We start from the raw sequence: 15,281 nt of genomic DNA on the forward strand, positions 1-15,281 counted from the left end.
TGAGAAGCATGTGGCTGCGACGGGGCAGGAGGCCCTGGGGTGGGGCACCTGTGAACCCAGGGACTGAGCCGTGTGATCAGGGGCCCAGAGAGCAGGGAGTGGGGGTGGTGCTGCGGACAGAGGGCACAGTCCCTGCGGAGGCTCTGGAGCCGCACAGGGGAGGGGACAGGGCAGGGGCGGCAGGGCCTTGGGGACCACAGGGACGACTTGGGCTTCTACCCCTAGGCAGCGGGAGCCCTGGGTGTGCACCAAGAGGGAAGTGGGGAGACTGCGTGAGACCCAGCAGCAGGGCCGGGCACGGAGCCAGGAGGCGCGGCCCAGGCAGCCAGGAGCAGGTGCAAGTGAGGGGCAGGCAGATCTCCAGTTCTTGCTACCGTTTCCGTTACTGTGGTAAAATATGCATTACCATTTACCATCTTAAGGCATGTAATTCAGTGATTTTTGGTACATTCATGAGGTTGTGCTGCCGTCTCTAGCTCCAGAACATTCCATAACCCCATCCCCATCAGCTGTCACTCCCCCCAACCCCACCCCCGAGCCCCGTTCCCATCCCTGGATGTGCCTGTTCTGGATGTTTCACATAAATGGACTCACACCCCGTGTGGCCTTCCGCGTCTGGTTCCCTCCCTGAGCGTCGTGGGCTCGGGGTCCGTCCCCGGGGCCGTGCGTGGGGACCGTGGTCTGTGTGTCCGCAGTGCGGTTGCGGACTGTGGACCGAGCTGCTGTGCGCGCATGCCTGCAGGTCTTGCTCTGAGTGTAGCTCAGAAGCAGAAGAGGGGCAGGGTTGGGGGTGAGGAGGGAGGGCTGGGAATGGGGGGGTCCCAGCTGGAGCTCCTGGAAGGGTGCGCTGGACGGCACGGCCCAGGGAGCCCGTGGGGCTGTTCTGAGGGGCCCAGAGAGGAGGAGGTGGGAGCCCGGGTCGGGCACAGGGAGCCCGGGGCTCACGGCCAGCGCCTCCCCCGTGCCTCCCCCCGCCTGGCCCTGCCATCCTGCCATCCTCCGCTGGGGGAGGGAGGGAGCTGTCTGGATGGGGGCCCGCGCTGGCCAGTACCGTTGCCAGGACACCAAGGGTGGCCTTTGTCGCTGTCAACAATGGCCCCACAGGCCTTCCAGGCATGAGCCCCTGGGGACCCAGAGGCAGACATGCAGACCCTGCGGCGGGAGGCTGCCAGGCCCTACGTCCCCCGGGGGACCCTCGAAGCAGATTTCCCAGCACCTCTGTACAGGTGAGTGCCCGCCACGGCCCCACACGCCACCTCTGTGTTTCGGGCCTGATGGCATTTGGTTTGGCTTCTCTTGCGTGTCATTTGCTCTTCAGTCAAGGCATGTTGGTGCTGTACCCTCGCCCCATCCTAACCTGGCTGCACCCCGTATCTCCTGGCCCACCTGCACCTGGTACTCCCCCCCCCACCTGGGGCCAGAGCAGGGCGTGCGTGGGCACCGCAGGTGAGGGGTCCGCTGTGGGCATGGGCACGGCCCGCAGAACTGCCCAGGTCTCTCCAGGAGTCTTCTGCAGGGACACGGGGTGCCCAGGAGGCAGCTGCAGCCCAGTGCAGGTGGGCGTACAAAGGCCCTGGGGCCCGAGGGAGCAGCTCTCCCGGGCCTCCCCGTTCTAGTGCCTTTCTGGCAGTGCTCGGTGCCCTCTGAGGACACGTCACCCCGATCTGTGCCCCTGTGTCACATAGCCTTCTCTGTGTCCAGGCTCCCCCTTCCAAGGACACCAGGCACTGCACGAGGGCCAGCCCAGCCCCAGAGGCCCGCAGCTTAGCAACTGTGTCTGCTGAGACTGTTTCCCAGTGGGGTTGTTCTGAGATACCAGGTGGGCATGGATTTGGGGGGCCCTTTCACTGCAGTGGCCTGGAGAAATGCACCGTAACGGGGGACTGTGCAGATGTAGGAAGGCAGGTGCCCGTGGGCCGCCCCACTGCACGTCTGCTGCAGAAGGGGGACGCGCAGCACGCGCTGGAAACCCGGGTGCAGGGGCCGGCGGCCGTGGCTGTTTCAAGGGGCAGGAACTCTCTGGATTGTGGACCAAGCAAGCATTCATTTGGGGGTTTTTTCCAGTTCTAAGGTGCTGCTCTTCATTTGTTAAACTGACGTTTGACCGAGACAGACCTACTTCTCATTGTTACGTTAGACCATAGTCATTGTGTTTTACAAGTTCCGTGCACGTTACGGTTCAGAAGTGTTCGTTTCACGAGGGCGGGGTACCCAAGATGGTGAAGTTCCCCTTTGAGCGCGTGGCAAACTCAGTGTGTGTCGGGTTCCCGAGACTGATGTCCCAGAACCTTCCAGGCTCACCCACCCTCAAGGAGACCTGTGGGTTTCCAGTTTTCTGTGATCTCTGGGCCGTGCAAGGCGCAGGTGAAAGAGCCTGTGGTCAACAGCGCCCCCGACCACCGGGGCGAAGCGCCTGCTCGTCCTTCTCTTCTCGGGCAGCGTTGCTCCTACCGGGCCTTCAGGAAGGAACGGCCACTTGAGGTTTCTGCCCAAGCAAGTTTCCCTGCAGCTTTAGCAGCTTTGGAGGTTTCTTCCACTTTTGGGGTTTTTTTCCTGCTTTCATTTTTAATGGTACCACACAGAGATTCAATTTTTAAGATTTTATTTTTGAGTCCTTTGCACACCCACCATGGGGCTCAAACTCACGACTCCGAGATTGAGTCGCACGCTCCCCCGACTGCACCACCGGGCGCCCCTCGACCTTGATCGTTGTTAGCGTACTTCCATCTCTGCACTGCAGCCCCGCTCCTTATGCCGTTCCCTGTGCCACAGGGCCTTTGTACCCCCACCTGCACTGGGCTGCAGCTGCCTCCTTAGTGGCACCCCGTGTCCCTGGGGGACGGGCCAGAAGTGCTGACATAGTGGAAGGTTTAATGAGGGTCCTGGGGGGTTAGAGGGGCGGGGACTACAGGGCTTAGCACCCCCTCTCCTCTGCCAGGCTGGGCCGGGGGTGTGCACGCCGGCAATGCAGGGCAGAGGGTGAAAAGGCCCATTTGAGGGCAGGGGCGGGCCCCAGACTCAGCCTCTGTCTCCTGCCCTCACCCCCTCAGCGACAACTACCTGTCCGTGGAGGGGCCCCGCTGGACACCGGCCACCAGGCAGGCAGTGCGCTGGAAGTACGCCCCCATGGGGCACGACGCCGCCGGTCAGCTGGGCTACACCGGCCTGACCAACTCCGAGTCCCGGGAAGCCTGGCACACGGTCCCGCGGGCTCCGGACAGCCCATACCGCGAGGCCTACACGCGATGGCATGGACATCACAGCCACCGGGAGCAAAGCATGTCCTCCGGTGAGTGCTCAGCCTGGCCTGCCCCCCACCCGCCCCGGCCAGCCCCAAGGGGACGGCCAGGGCCACAGATGACCTCCCACCCGCCCCCCAACAGCCTACACGCAGCGCCTCCGGGAGACCGCCTGGTACGACCCTGTCCTCCCTGCCCAGTGCAGGGCCCCCAGCACGCGGTGGGGGAGCACGCTGTGGCCGGACAGACCCAGCCGGGGCAAGGAATACGGTGAGAAGGGGGGGCGATCAGGGAGAGCCAGGCCATCTCGGCTGGGGCTCAGAGTGCCCGGTGACAGGAGGTGACCTGGGTCCTGGCCCCACAGTGGTCAACAGGCACTGGTATTGGGCGGAGCCGCCGTGGCAGGGGTCTGACGACGTGCCGTTCCTGTCGGCGCCCCGGCGCCCGCGCCACCCCATGCAGAACTACAGGCAATGGGACCTGGAACCTTACTGTCCCTCCACCATCCAGCGGCCCCCATCCGTCTACACGCCCACCCACTGATAAAGTTCATGCTGCCCGACACCGCCCGCTGCAGGGACCCCACTCCCGTGGATCTGTCCACCTCTGGGGACCCCGGGGACCTTGCGTGATCCGGCAGCCAGATCAAGGGAGCCCCCAACCAAGACCCCAGTGACCGAAACTGGGCCAGAGGCAGGCAGACGCAGGGCATACCAGCTGCCCTCTCCCCACTCTGGGCTCTGGGCACACAGCTGAGGCCACAGTCCTCACCCACGGGTGGCTCTTTATTCGTGGCCAGCAGTGGCCTGGGCACAGAGCATGGGCCTTGCTCCTCCCTACCCCCTGCCTGAGGCTCCCGTCAGGCTCAGAGACCACGTCGTGGTCGGGGGACCTGGCGGCATGTAGCAAACTGCACCCGAGCCTGGGGTGAGGGGTGAGCCGGGCGCACCCCTGGACCCCAGAGCGCTGAGCTCCGTGTCTGGGATCCTGACCGTCCTGCCCCCACAGCCAGGCAAGGATGGGGGGGTAGGGATGGGAGGTGGGGGCGGCACGGAGGGAGGGCTGCTCCTGGCCTCAGCTGGTCCTGGAGTATACAGAGTTCATGTGCACAGGACAGCAACCGTGGCGCCTGTGGAATCAGGGCTGGGCTCCAGGGTCCCCTGCAGGAGAAAGGGGTGGGGTGGAATCAGTGGAGGGGGGGGCCTGCCCGGGGCCCAGCCCTCCAGCCCCTGGCCCACGGGGTGGGGCGTGGCTGGGACTCACAGCTCCGCAGGCGGATGGGCCAGATGAGGAGACTGCAGAGACAGAGGGTGGCGGCCACGCCCACCCCGCCGGTGGCGGCCACCATCACCCAGCGGTAGAAGCCCATGCAGGCCCTGCAGCAAATCTCCAAGCTAGGGGGAGGGCAGAAGCAGGTGAGTTGCCATCTGTCAGGTCCCTCCAGCCTGGACCTCCTGCTCAGCTGTTGGGTAGCCAGAACCAGGGGGTCACCCTCCACCACCCACACCCTCCTCCCACATCTGCCCCATCCCCTCCCTGCCCGTCACTTACTCTGCTCCAACCCCACGGGCCTCCCCCTGTTCCTCCAACACACCAAGCCCAGTCCTGCCACAGGACCTTCGCACTGGGGGTTCCTCCCCATTTGCCTGGAACTCCCTAACAGGTCTCCGGTCCAATGTCACCTCCTCAAGGAAGCCCTCCCTGACCTCTTGCCCCAGACAGGTCTTCATAACTGGTGTTTTCTCCACCTCCTTGCCACTGGTTTGGATCACACAGTTCTGTGCTTATTAAAGGGGCTGGTATTGCCCCCAGGTCAGTGAGGACAGAGGAACAGGCTTTTGTTCCCAGATCCCAGGCTTCTACAAGTCTCCACCCGGTGGTCTAGAACCATCTGGGTCCAGAACCCTAGGTTCTGAGGGTCTGAACGCAGATTCCGGCTTTGCCCCGGCCCTGCCCACTCCTACTTCCCCAGTACGTCCGGACGCTGTGTCCCCAGCGCACAACAGCCCGCCAAGTGCCCCAGGCCAGGAGCAAGCGGGTCTCCCCAGTGTGCGGGCACCACCCGTGCGCTGGCCTTTGTCCAGGCTGAACCCCCAGACCCGGGGCAGTGCCTGGCACTCAGCACGCACAGCGCGTTCTTACTAAACGAATAAATGAACAGCACTCACGAGCAGGGATACAGGCTCTGGATGGCCATGACTGCCAGCCCGTTGGCCACTTTATCCGAGAAGCTCATGGCCCCGTACACGAAGGCTCCGCTGTGCTGGGTACACGAGCAGGGAGGTCAGCAGCCGCAGCGCGGCCGCGGCCCCCAGCACGCCCCGCCCATCAGCCTTACCGTGTGGGGGCCGATGAGGTCGGCCGTCATGGCCAGCGAGGTGACGAGGATGGTGGCGCAGCCCGTGCCCAGCAGCACAGCTGCCGCGTACACGGCCATGCCCAGCCCGTCTGCCAGGGCCACCCAGGCTGCGAAGGCCAGGATCACCAGGAGGCCCGCGAAGTAGGTCAGCTGCGGGGGAGCCGGCCGGCATGAGGGCCGCCTCACCGCGTGGCGCCTGCCCTCCCCGGTCTTCAGCCGGCCGGACCCCCTGCCCGCCGCAGCAGGGAGGGGGTCCAGCTGGACCCTCCCTGCGGCACCCCGAGCTCGGACTCGGAGGGTTCTGGGGCCAGGGGTGCCAAGCGCGCCGAGCCAGCCCCGGGGAGCTGCGTGGAGACGGAGCTGGCTGCAGCCAGACGCAGATCCATTAAAATCAAACACGGTGACGTGTCGAGTTCCTTAGTTGCACCGGCCAGAGTTGCAGAGTTCCAGGGCTCCGGGCCACCGCCGGCCACGGCCCCGGGCAGCACGGAGTCCTAGAGCGCTGTAGCCCTGAGCCACGCGGAAGCCAGACCCGGGGCTGCCACGGGCTGGACGCCACGGTCCGGAGCCACCAGTTCTCGGGGTCCTCAGCTGTGGGGGCCCCCTCCCCCCCGCCCGTCCTGCCCACTTACGTTCCTCCCGATGCACTTGTTGACTGGCTTCATGAGGAAGGAGGAGCAGAAACCGCTGAGGTACATCACCAGCGGGATGGTGGCGATGAACTTCTGTTGGGGCAGAGCGGGTGTGGGCACGGGGGGCCCCGGGGCCGTGCCACCCCCTGCGCCATCCGGCCCCCCCCAGCTCACCTTGGGCAGGTTGAGGGAGTAGGTGAGATACATGGCTATGTACGTCTGGGACAGGTTCACGATGAGCCTCGTGCTCATGTACAGCAAGCCCACCTGCGGGCAGGCAAACCGAAGGCTCGGGTTGGGGGGCTGGGGGGGGCCTACGTGAGCCGCTCGTGGTGACCGGCCGCCAGGCTGGCGGGGCGGGGAGCAGTGACGGAGGGAGGGCGGCAAAGGGACTGTGTGCCCCCCACCCCGTGTCCGCCATCCCTGCCCGCAGCCCCGCGCCCCCCCGGCAGCGCACCTGATAGAAGGCCGGCTCCCGGAGCCAGTGCTTCCAGAGCAGCAGGGGCCGGGCGGTGGCGGGCGCCAGCAGCGGGCTGTGCTCGTCCGGCTCCTCCGCCCGAGGCCGGGGCCCTTCCCTGGTGCCCAGATGGAACAGCAGCGAAGAGACGGCTCCGACTCCCACCACCAGCAGGGAGAGGTTCTGGAGGCCAGGCAGGAGGGGGGTCAGCGGCCGCGCTCTCAGCCCGGGCCCTGGGTTCGGGGCCACCGGGGTGTCCCAGCCGGGCCCCGCTCACCTGGAACACCGGCACGTCTTGGACGCCCAGCTGGTCAGTGACCCTGCGGGCCCCCCCCAAGCTCGGGGAGCCCTGCAGGTGGAGCAGCACCCAGGCGGCACTGTACACGGTGATGCTGGCCACCACGGTGAAGGCGTACCTGGCGGGGGCAGGGCGGGCTTCAGCGCGGGGCCCGGGAGAGCACGCGGCCGCCGGCCATGCTGCCAAAGCCACTTCCGGCCTCCAGGGAATCTCTGGCTGGGGGGGCGTTCGGCCACCGAACACGGGGTGGCCGCAGCAGAGCCCTTGCTGCCCGTTATGTGGTGACTGACGGCCGACCCGCGACTCCACCCTGACATCCCAGCTGCCTGGGCCGGGGGTACAGAGACTCCGGGAAGACCTGAGACGCTCAGAAGCCAGGATTTGGGATTCTTGGTTCCCAGATCCTGGGCCTTGGTCTAGAAGCATCTGGGGCCCCTCCTGCTTGTAGCCCCGGAGCGGTGCCCCTCCAGGGGCTGGGGGTGTGGGGGCAGAGCCTCTGGACCGCACACGAGGACTCAGTTTCCCTTTGTGAGAGTGGGACCAATACCCCAGAGATCAAAGTGGAGAGGCCACAAGACTGGCAGGAAAGTGCCTGCCGGTAGAAGGCGGCCCAGAGCCTGGTCTCTCAAGCCACCCGCCAGCTGGGGCCCTCGGGGCCCTCAGGGCCCTGGGCACTGGGCAACCCCTGTCATTGGGGCCGCGCCCACGCCCGAATGCAGAACCCCAGGGCAGGGTGGGGAGGAAGCCAGGCTGGGCCGCAGTGAAGATGCTTCCACGACAGCAAGAGGAGTGCACACCTCGCAGGCGCCCTCCCGTGGGCCAGCCCTTCCCTGAGCTCCAGCCACGCCGGCCGCCACCACCCATGCTAGCCCTTCCTCCCGGAGCTCGAGCCTCTACCCTCTTCCTAGCACACACTGTCCCTCGGGGACGCACGCTGCTCAGACCCTCTCAAGGACACGTGACAAATCTCGGGACTGCCAGGGGGATTAAAGACGGTAATCCTCGTGAAGGGCCTAGAAATGTGCCTGCACACAGCAAGCACTCCATAAATGCTCCTGTTACCATCCTATCCAGCAGGTCTGTCAGGACCTCAAGCAAGTCAACAGGCCAAGTGCTAGCCGCATCCTGCAGGCGGGATTCTAAGATGGCCCTGGTCCCACCCCGTCCAACCCCTCCCCTGGGGGAGGGGGCCTATGGACACGGGATGTCACTCCCAGGTTGAGGCAACAGTTTGTGGCGAAGGTAAAGGGATTCTGCAGCTAGAATTAAGGGAGATGATCCTGGGTGAGCCAGACCTAATCAGGAAATCCTTAGAAAAACCTAAGCCTCAGGCTGAGACCCCTGCCCTAACCAGTACCCTGAGGGGAGACCACGGAGCAGAAAGTACAGCTAAGTGGTGGGGCGCCTGGGTGGCTCGGTTGGTCGAGCATCCAACTCTTGGTTTCCGCTCAGGTCATGATCTCAGGGTCGCGAGATCGAGACCCGTGTGAGGCTCTGCGCTGAGCGGAGTCTGAGATTCTCCCTCGCCCTCTGCCCCTCCCCCCACTCTCAAATAAATATTTAAAAAAAGAAGAAAAAAGAAAATACAGCTAAGCAGAGCCAGACCCCTAACCCACAGAAACCGTGAGCTGATACGTGCGTGCTGTCTGAAGCTGCTAGCTCTGGCCGTTAACGCGGCAACGGCTAACTAACACACTTCTACCGTCCCAGAGCCGCGCAGCCAAGCAGCGCCCAAACGCGGGAGGGCCGCCGCTTCCCGGCCTGGCCCGCTGTGCTCGCACGGAGGCCGCACCTGAGGGCCGTGAGCTCCACCTTCTCGTGGTCATTGGTGGCGAGCTCTGGGATGAGGCTGAGGTGGGCAATCTGCGTAGCCGCCCAGCCGAACTGGAAGATCACGATGAAGGGCGCGTAGTAGAGGAGGGCGGCCCACTCGGGCGTGGCTGCCCCGCAGCCCAGACACGGGCTGAAGATGAAGGGGAAGGACAGCAGGACACAGATGGTACCTGGGGATGAGCAGAGAGCGGGTAGGTCACACCACGGGGCCTTCCCACACCAGCCCCGGGCTCCCAGGGCCTGACCAGGTGGGGACCCTTCCACAGTCACAGACTGGGGGGGGGCGGTCCGCAGCCCACGGCTTCCCTGGGGAATAGTTCCTGTGACAAATGGCGAAACCGAGGCAGGGAGCCCTGCCAGGGCCAGGGCTCCACCTGTCAGTTCAGGTTATGTGCCCCCAGGTCTGGCGAAACTGAAACACACAACGGGCTGTTGTGTTCCCAAGGTCACGTGCTGCAAGTACAAGAGCAGGGCCAGGACCTACGGCCAGGTGATAGGACAAGAATGGGGCTTCCCCCCTGCTAGCCTCGGGCTCCCCAGGGGTGCTCCCTTGGTTACAGGTGGGGAAACAGAAGCACAGAGCACCTGCGGCGTCCCCTGGAGCTCTGCCCACCACCGACACGCTTGCTTTCCCGCCTCCTGGCAGGGCTTCCCCCCCAGCTCCTGCCAAGCGTCCCACCGCGCACCCAGCAGTCAGGAGGCCAGGTGATGCTGGGTGAGGCTACGGTGGACCCTGCCCTCCCTGAGCCCCAGTGTCCCTATCAGCTCATGAGGGGGTCTTTTCTTTACCTGATACCTCAGAAGAAGCCCAAGTGCGCGGGGGCAGCCAACAGGCCCTGCAGGACCTGCCCCCCCACCCCCCACCCCCGCCCCAGCCACACAAGGAGGCCTCCTAGCCTCAGCACACCAGGCTCGGTCCTGCCCCAGGGCCTTTGCACCAGCTGTGCCCGCTGTTCCCCTCACATCCTTTCGTGCCTCAGGACTCAACTCAAATGCCACCTCCTCAACAAAGCTCTCCCTGACCACCGCAGTCCCCAGCAGTCCCCTCCCTGCGCTGACACAGTCCATCTGGACACGGCTTTCCTCTCACATGCCTTAGCCCACACAGGGATTCTTTTGTCTCTGCTTGTTTCCTGCCTGCCTCCCCCAGCGGAGACTGGGCTCTGGGAGGGTGGGCAATAGGTCTCTCAAGGTCACTTCTGGGGCCCTGGCCACCAGCACGGAGCCTGGCACATATCTTTCGGGTGAGTGTATGATTATACTAATGTCATCCACTTACAGCCCCAAGAAGCGGGTGTTCCTATTCTCCCCGCTTTCCAGATGAGGACACAGGTTCAGTGTGTGAGCCCCTGGGCCCTGAGCCATGTTCCTTCCCTCTGCCAGGACAGGCCCAGCTCAGCACCCTCCCCTGCTGGGCCTGGCAGCTGGCCTTCCCCTCTCCCTCCAGGCTCAGGACCTCATGCCGTAGACCCTGGGGCCAACTCCGCATCCTGGGATGGGGAAATGAAAGCAAAGGCGCGCTTCCTTGCTATTTCTCTGGAACTGGGGCCTGGGAGGGGCATCCTGAGCTCATGCCTGGGGGCCCCGGGGGCCGCCTCAGGGCCAGGCACAAACTATGTAGACTCTGGTCAGAAGAATGTGCTGCTCTTGCCAGAATCCACCCTGAAGCTGGCCAGGCCAGGTTAACCATTGCCTGGATGAGGCTGCCTGGCCGGGGGACTTGAGGCAAGTGACTTTCCCTCCCTGGGCCGCAGTTTCCAGAAAGTACAGACATTGAAAATACCCAGCTCCCAAAGTCAGCATGAGAACCAGGAGTTAACCTATGAAAGTGGGAGCTCCTATGGCTCTCAGCCACTTCCTGCCTCAGCAGCTTCCAAGCGGGGCTATGTCACCCTTGCACAGTTGATTCAATGGGTTGGAATGCCCCCCCCCTACACACACTCCTATTCATCCTTCAAATCCCCAAAGCTTCAGAGCTCCACTTCTCCCTTATGAAACCCAGTTCACCCACATGCCCCAGCCTGGACCCCATGGGAAAAATCCATGTGTGGCTCTAAGGGTCCTCTCTGGGCTAGAGCGGGGGAGCCCAGGGGGCCTGCTAAGGGGAAAAGTGAACCCACCACCCACAGGCTCAGGGGCAAAAAAAAGAGAAATGGGCACTGTTTCCAAGGTGATTCACTCAAGCCACCTTATCAGGCCAAGAGGAGCTGCCCCAGTTTCCTCTCTCCACAGATCCTCCTGGGTCTCCCCACATACTCACCCTGAGGTGGAGAAGGGGTGCAGGTGGAGGCCTTGAGGTCCCGTAGGGACACCTATCCCCCAGGCCTGTTTTACATAAACACAAAGCCTTCAGTTCTTTATTTACAAAGGTGCCTAACCCCTGCCTCTGCCGGGGGACTCAGATTCTTCTTCCGGGGTCAGGTGGACCCTCCCACCTATGAGAGGGGCACAGAGTCAGGCCTAGGGGCACATGCAGTGTCCACTGCCCAGCTACCTTCCCACAGCTGGCTCCGTCTCCTCAGGGGTGTCTCCCCTGCCCGCCCCAGAGAAAAGACTCCCCACCTCTGTCACCTGTCAGGCCTAGGGGCTGTCTTGTGTGTTTGTCCATGAGTTTATCTATTATGAACAAAACTGCATTGAAGACTGGGCTCAGCTCTGCAAGCAATCCCAACGTCAGCCCAAAGACGGGCACCTCTCGCGTCTGTTTTTCAGATGAGGTGATCACCAGTCTGTCGGAGTCTCCTGTCTCCCCCTGCTTCCCTCCCTGGCTGCCATGGTCTCAAGTGACCCAAGAGCAGCCTGGGTGTCCTCAGTGCTCGAGAAACCTGACATCCGGCCACTTGGGCCACTTGGAGATCGGCTGCACCTTGCAAAAACAGCACTCGCCAAGGCCCAGGGCGAATCCTTGCCTCCCTGGCCGCTGCTCCCAAGGGCAAGGAGGCAGTGGTCAGCCCCTCCTAGCTTCTAGAAAGCTGCCACCCAGAATTCACAGGATTGGGCAGGATTCCTGTGCCTGCCTCCTGAAATGCCCAGCGGAACCCAGATGCCAGGATGCAGCAGGCACCTCTGCCAGGGAAAAAACAGCAGAGAAAGTGGCTGGGGCTAATCTCACGGCCCAGGATCCGTGGTGGCAGAGAAGGGATGCCAGGAGGCAGGCCTTATCAAGGGTGTGCACTGGGCAGGACACCCCGGCTCCTGGGGGACCTGCCTCCTCCCCTCACCAACAGAGGTGTTCTGACAACTCCCCCAGGACACAGGTTGACCCTGTTGGGCCCACAGACCCCATCCTCCTCAGCCAGACACACGCAGACCCCTGCCTCTTCAGTCTGGCCCCCAAGTCTTAGCTCCCCAGCGCAGCACCCGTAAACCTCCCAAGCACCAGGTTCCCCATGATGGGGCAGAGGATGGGCAGGAGTGCGCTGGAGAAACGGGACAGACTGACAGTGGGGGCTCCAGGCAGCCTAACCCTCACTCGGACAGAGTTGTCACCCAGACAGACAAATGAAAAAGTCAAGCCGACCAGGCCACCAGGCAGTCAGACCCAATCCAGAGAGGGTTCAGGGTGCCCATGGGGGTCAGACAGAATGACAAAGGGAAGTGCCACTGGAGGGTCACATGAGTGGTCAGGTGGCAGACGGAAGAAGTACAGAGCAGTTAAGCAGACAGATGGAGGAGGTCAAGGATGGGGCAAGAGAAGGGTACTGAGCAGCCAGATAGAGGAGGTTCAGGACGTAGAGCAGGCAGGCAGGCAGGCAGAGAGAGGAGGCTCAGGCTCCAAGGCAGGCAGTGGGCTAGGAGAGGTCAGGCCCCGGGGCAGGCAGGCTAGCAGTGGAGGGACAAACTGCGTTGGGGTAGGCTCAGGCCCCAGGGCAGGCAGGCAGATGGGGGAGGCTCAGGTCCCGAGGCAGGCAGTGGGCTAGGAGAGGTCTGGCCCCGGAGCAGGCAGACAGGGGGGAGGCTCAGGCCCGGAGGCAAGCAGTGGGCTAGGAGACGTCAGGCCCCGGGGCAGGCAGGCTAGCAGCGGAGGGAGGCTCGGCCCCGGGACAAACAGTGCGTTGGGGGAGGCTCAGGCCCCGAGGCAAGCAGGCAGAAGGGGAAGGCCCCGGGGCAGGCAGGCGGAGGGAGGAGGCTCGGCCGCGACTTACCGACCAGGTGCCAGGCCTTTCGGGGGCCGCAGCGGACGCAGCGGCCGGCGGCGCGGTCGGCCTCGTAGCCCACGAGGGGCGTGCACAGCCCGTCGGCCACCTGGCCGAGCAGCAGCAGCAGGCCGGCGCCGCGCGAGCTGTAGGCGCGCACCGAGTGCAGGTAGAGCAGCAGGTAGGTGAACCACATGGACGCGCACAGGTCGTTGAGGAAGTGGCCCACCGCGTAGCTCAGCCGCGCGGCCACCGACAGTGGCCGCGGCGGCGCCCCCGCTCCGGCCGCCGGGGGCCCCGGGCCCATGGCCGCGCTCCGCACCCGGGCCGGCCGGTCTGGCGCGCGGCAGACGCGACCCCCGCGCGCGAGCCGTCTGCGCCCGGCTCTCCCTGCGCCACCGCCCAAGCCCGCCCCGCCGAGCGCGCCTGCAGCCTCCGGGCCCCAAACCCCAAATTAAGGCCCGGGTGGGGCGGGGCGGGGAATGCTGGCGGCCGCCTCCACCAATCGGGGCCGCGCGCCGGGGCCCGAGAGCCAATAATCAGAGGGGGGCGTGGCCTCGGGGGCCAGTCCGGCCCCCACGCCCTGCTCCCGCGGGGTGGGACGGTCCTAGCGCCCGACGGCTCACCTTGGCGTTAGCGGGACGCTCACCGGCTGGGGGGGCGACGCAAGGGGCGCCCACACCCAGACTCCTGCCTTCAGGCCCGCGCCACCCTGGCCTGCCCGCAGCTTTACGAGGCCTAATGTGTGTGTGGGGGGGGAGGATGGGGTGGACTGGAGGCTTGCGGGGTGGGCTGGGGGCGTGGGGGATGGGGAATTCTGAGCCTGAGCTCGCCACTCCTTGGGGTCCCGTAACTTCCCAACTTCCCGGCCCGGAGAGACCCAGTCGCACGCGGAGAGGACGCATTAGTTCTAATTAATTAGTTATTAAGGATAATAATGGGGGTAATCATCATAATAACCCCAGCTGGCATTTAATGAGCGCTGACTGTGCCAAATGCCCCACGTGGGTTTTCTCACCCAAGCCGGGAGGGAAGCGGGCCGAGTGGCTCCCATTTCACACGCGATAAAACAGGCCCGGAGAGCGGGGAGGGCGTGCTCGGGGACGCCGTGAGTCAGGTGCATGCGACACCACCCGAGGCCTGCGCTCAGAACCCCTCCCCACTCTCCTCCAACGTCCTCCCACGACCGGGTCACCACACAAGCGATTTCAAGTTCCTCCAAGCTTTGCGTGCAGTCGTCCCCCCCACCCCTCCGCGCCTCCTCCAGCCGCGGTTAAACACCTGCGCTCTGGAACCAGAAACTTGCGGTCCAAATCCAGCCCCACTCCCTGCTAACTGTTCCAGCTGGGACAAGTCCTTTAACTCTGTGGGGTTTCAGTCTTCCCAGATCTAGAATGGGTATAATGTACACCAAAAGTCATATAGGGGCGCCTGGCTGGCTCAGCCCATAGAGGGTGCGACTCTTGATCTCAGGGTCTTGAGTTCCAGCCCCACGTTGGGTGAGATTCCTTTAAAAATAAAATAAAATAAAATCTTGTATAATTGTTAGCTCTTAATAGTCTCAGCCAGAAAGTCTTCTCATCACCCGCCCCCCTCCCCTGCTGGTCATACAGTACTCTGGGCTGCCCCCCATCAGGGCCGATATCTGCTCTCCCCCCACCCCAGCTCTTAACTGTGTCCCCCACTGAACTATGATCCTCATGAAGGCAGGGACCGGATCAGCTACCAATGCCTGGCACATAGGAGCTCAAGAAATATCTGTCCAATGATTGTATGGTGGGCATGGAGGCAGAGATTCAAAACTGCAGATAGAAACTGGGAGACAGGAACCCACTGACAAACCAGAGGCTCAGGCACCCCAAGGGGGTCCTAGCCCAGAACTCCACACTGATGCAGACCACCCACCCCAATACCCATTTTTTTATGGAAAAGAGCCTGAAAACTGGATGTGGGTGGGGTAATGGGGACTCGAGATAACCTAGCTGGGGAGCGGGGAGATAAGGGGTCACAGCTTTGGAGGAGATAAGGAGAGACAAGAATCTCAATTCTTTTCCTCCCTGCCGGGCATGCTCCTTCTGTTTCTCCGGGGCAATGAAAGTGATTTAAAGAAATTCTTGCCTCAAGGGGCGCCTGGGTGGCTCAGTTGGTTAAGCGACTGCCTTCGGCTCAGGTCATGATCCTGGAGTCCCAGGATCGAGTCCCGCATCGGGCTCCCTGCTCGGCAGGGAGTCTGCTTCTCCCTCTGACCCTCCTCCCTCTCATGCTCTCTGTCTCTCATTCTCTCTGTCTCAAATAAAATAAATAAAATCTTTAAAAAAAAAAAAAAA

The 15,281-nt window shown here is 63.5% G+C and overlaps 2 protein-coding genes and 1 long non-coding RNA gene across 4 annotated transcripts in view; 2 read left to right on the forward strand and 1 right to left on the reverse strand.

Annotated features, from left to right (window-relative positions):
• The first annotated feature begins 831 nt into the window (after positions 1 to 831).
• On the forward strand, positions 832 to 3,782 carry TEKTIP1 (tektin bundle interacting protein 1). The gene is made up of 4 exons (XM_006738732.3): positions 832 to 1,226; positions 3,051 to 3,289; positions 3,384 to 3,509; positions 3,604 to 3,782. The coding sequence occupies exons 1-4, from the start codon at positions 1,144 to 1,146 to the stop codon at positions 3,780 to 3,782; spliced, it is 627 nt and encodes a 208-aa protein (XP_006738795.1). The 5' UTR covers positions 832 to 1,143.
• A 210-nt stretch (positions 3,783 to 3,992) lies between these two features.
• Positions 3,993 to 13,357, reverse strand: MFSD12 (major facilitator superfamily domain containing 12). 2 transcript variants are annotated; one of them, XM_006738733.3, is made up of 10 exons: positions 12,964 to 13,354; positions 8,778 to 8,988; positions 6,965 to 7,103; positions 6,688 to 6,870; positions 6,405 to 6,497; positions 6,231 to 6,323; positions 5,578 to 5,748; positions 5,408 to 5,502; positions 4,503 to 4,633; positions 3,993 to 4,399 (listed from the first exon to the last, which is right to left on the reverse strand). In XM_006738733.3, the coding sequence occupies exons 1-10, from the start codon at positions 13,259 to 13,261 to the stop codon at positions 4,377 to 4,379; spliced, it is 1,437 nt and encodes a 478-aa protein (XP_006738796.2). In that variant the 5' UTR covers positions 13,262 to 13,354; the 3' UTR covers positions 3,993 to 4,376. The 2 variants fall into 2 exon arrangements, with proteins under 2 accessions (XP_006738796.2, XP_081654363.1); XM_081798237.1 differs by lacking the exon at positions 3,993 to 4,399 and having other exon boundaries at positions 4,566 to 4,701; positions 12,964 to 13,357.
• The window catches only part of LOC145716242 (uncharacterized), an 8,885-nt gene continuing 5,851 nt past the window's right edge, over positions 12,248 to 15,281 (forward strand). Inside the window, exons 1-2 of the long non-coding RNA XR_014138814.1 lie at positions 12,248 to 12,714; positions 12,782 to 13,135. This is a non-coding gene — a long non-coding RNA (uncharacterized LOC145716242). The remainder of the gene's footprint in view (positions 12,715 to 12,781; positions 13,136 to 15,281) is intronic.

The sequence above is a fragment of the Leptonychotes weddellii genome, chromosome 1 (assembly GCF_054177405.1).
Source record: "Leptonychotes weddellii isolate Sample4059 chromosome 1, ASM5417740v2, whole genome shotgun sequence".
Taxonomy (NCBI): domain Eukaryota; kingdom Metazoa; phylum Chordata; class Mammalia; order Carnivora; family Phocidae; genus Leptonychotes; species Leptonychotes weddellii.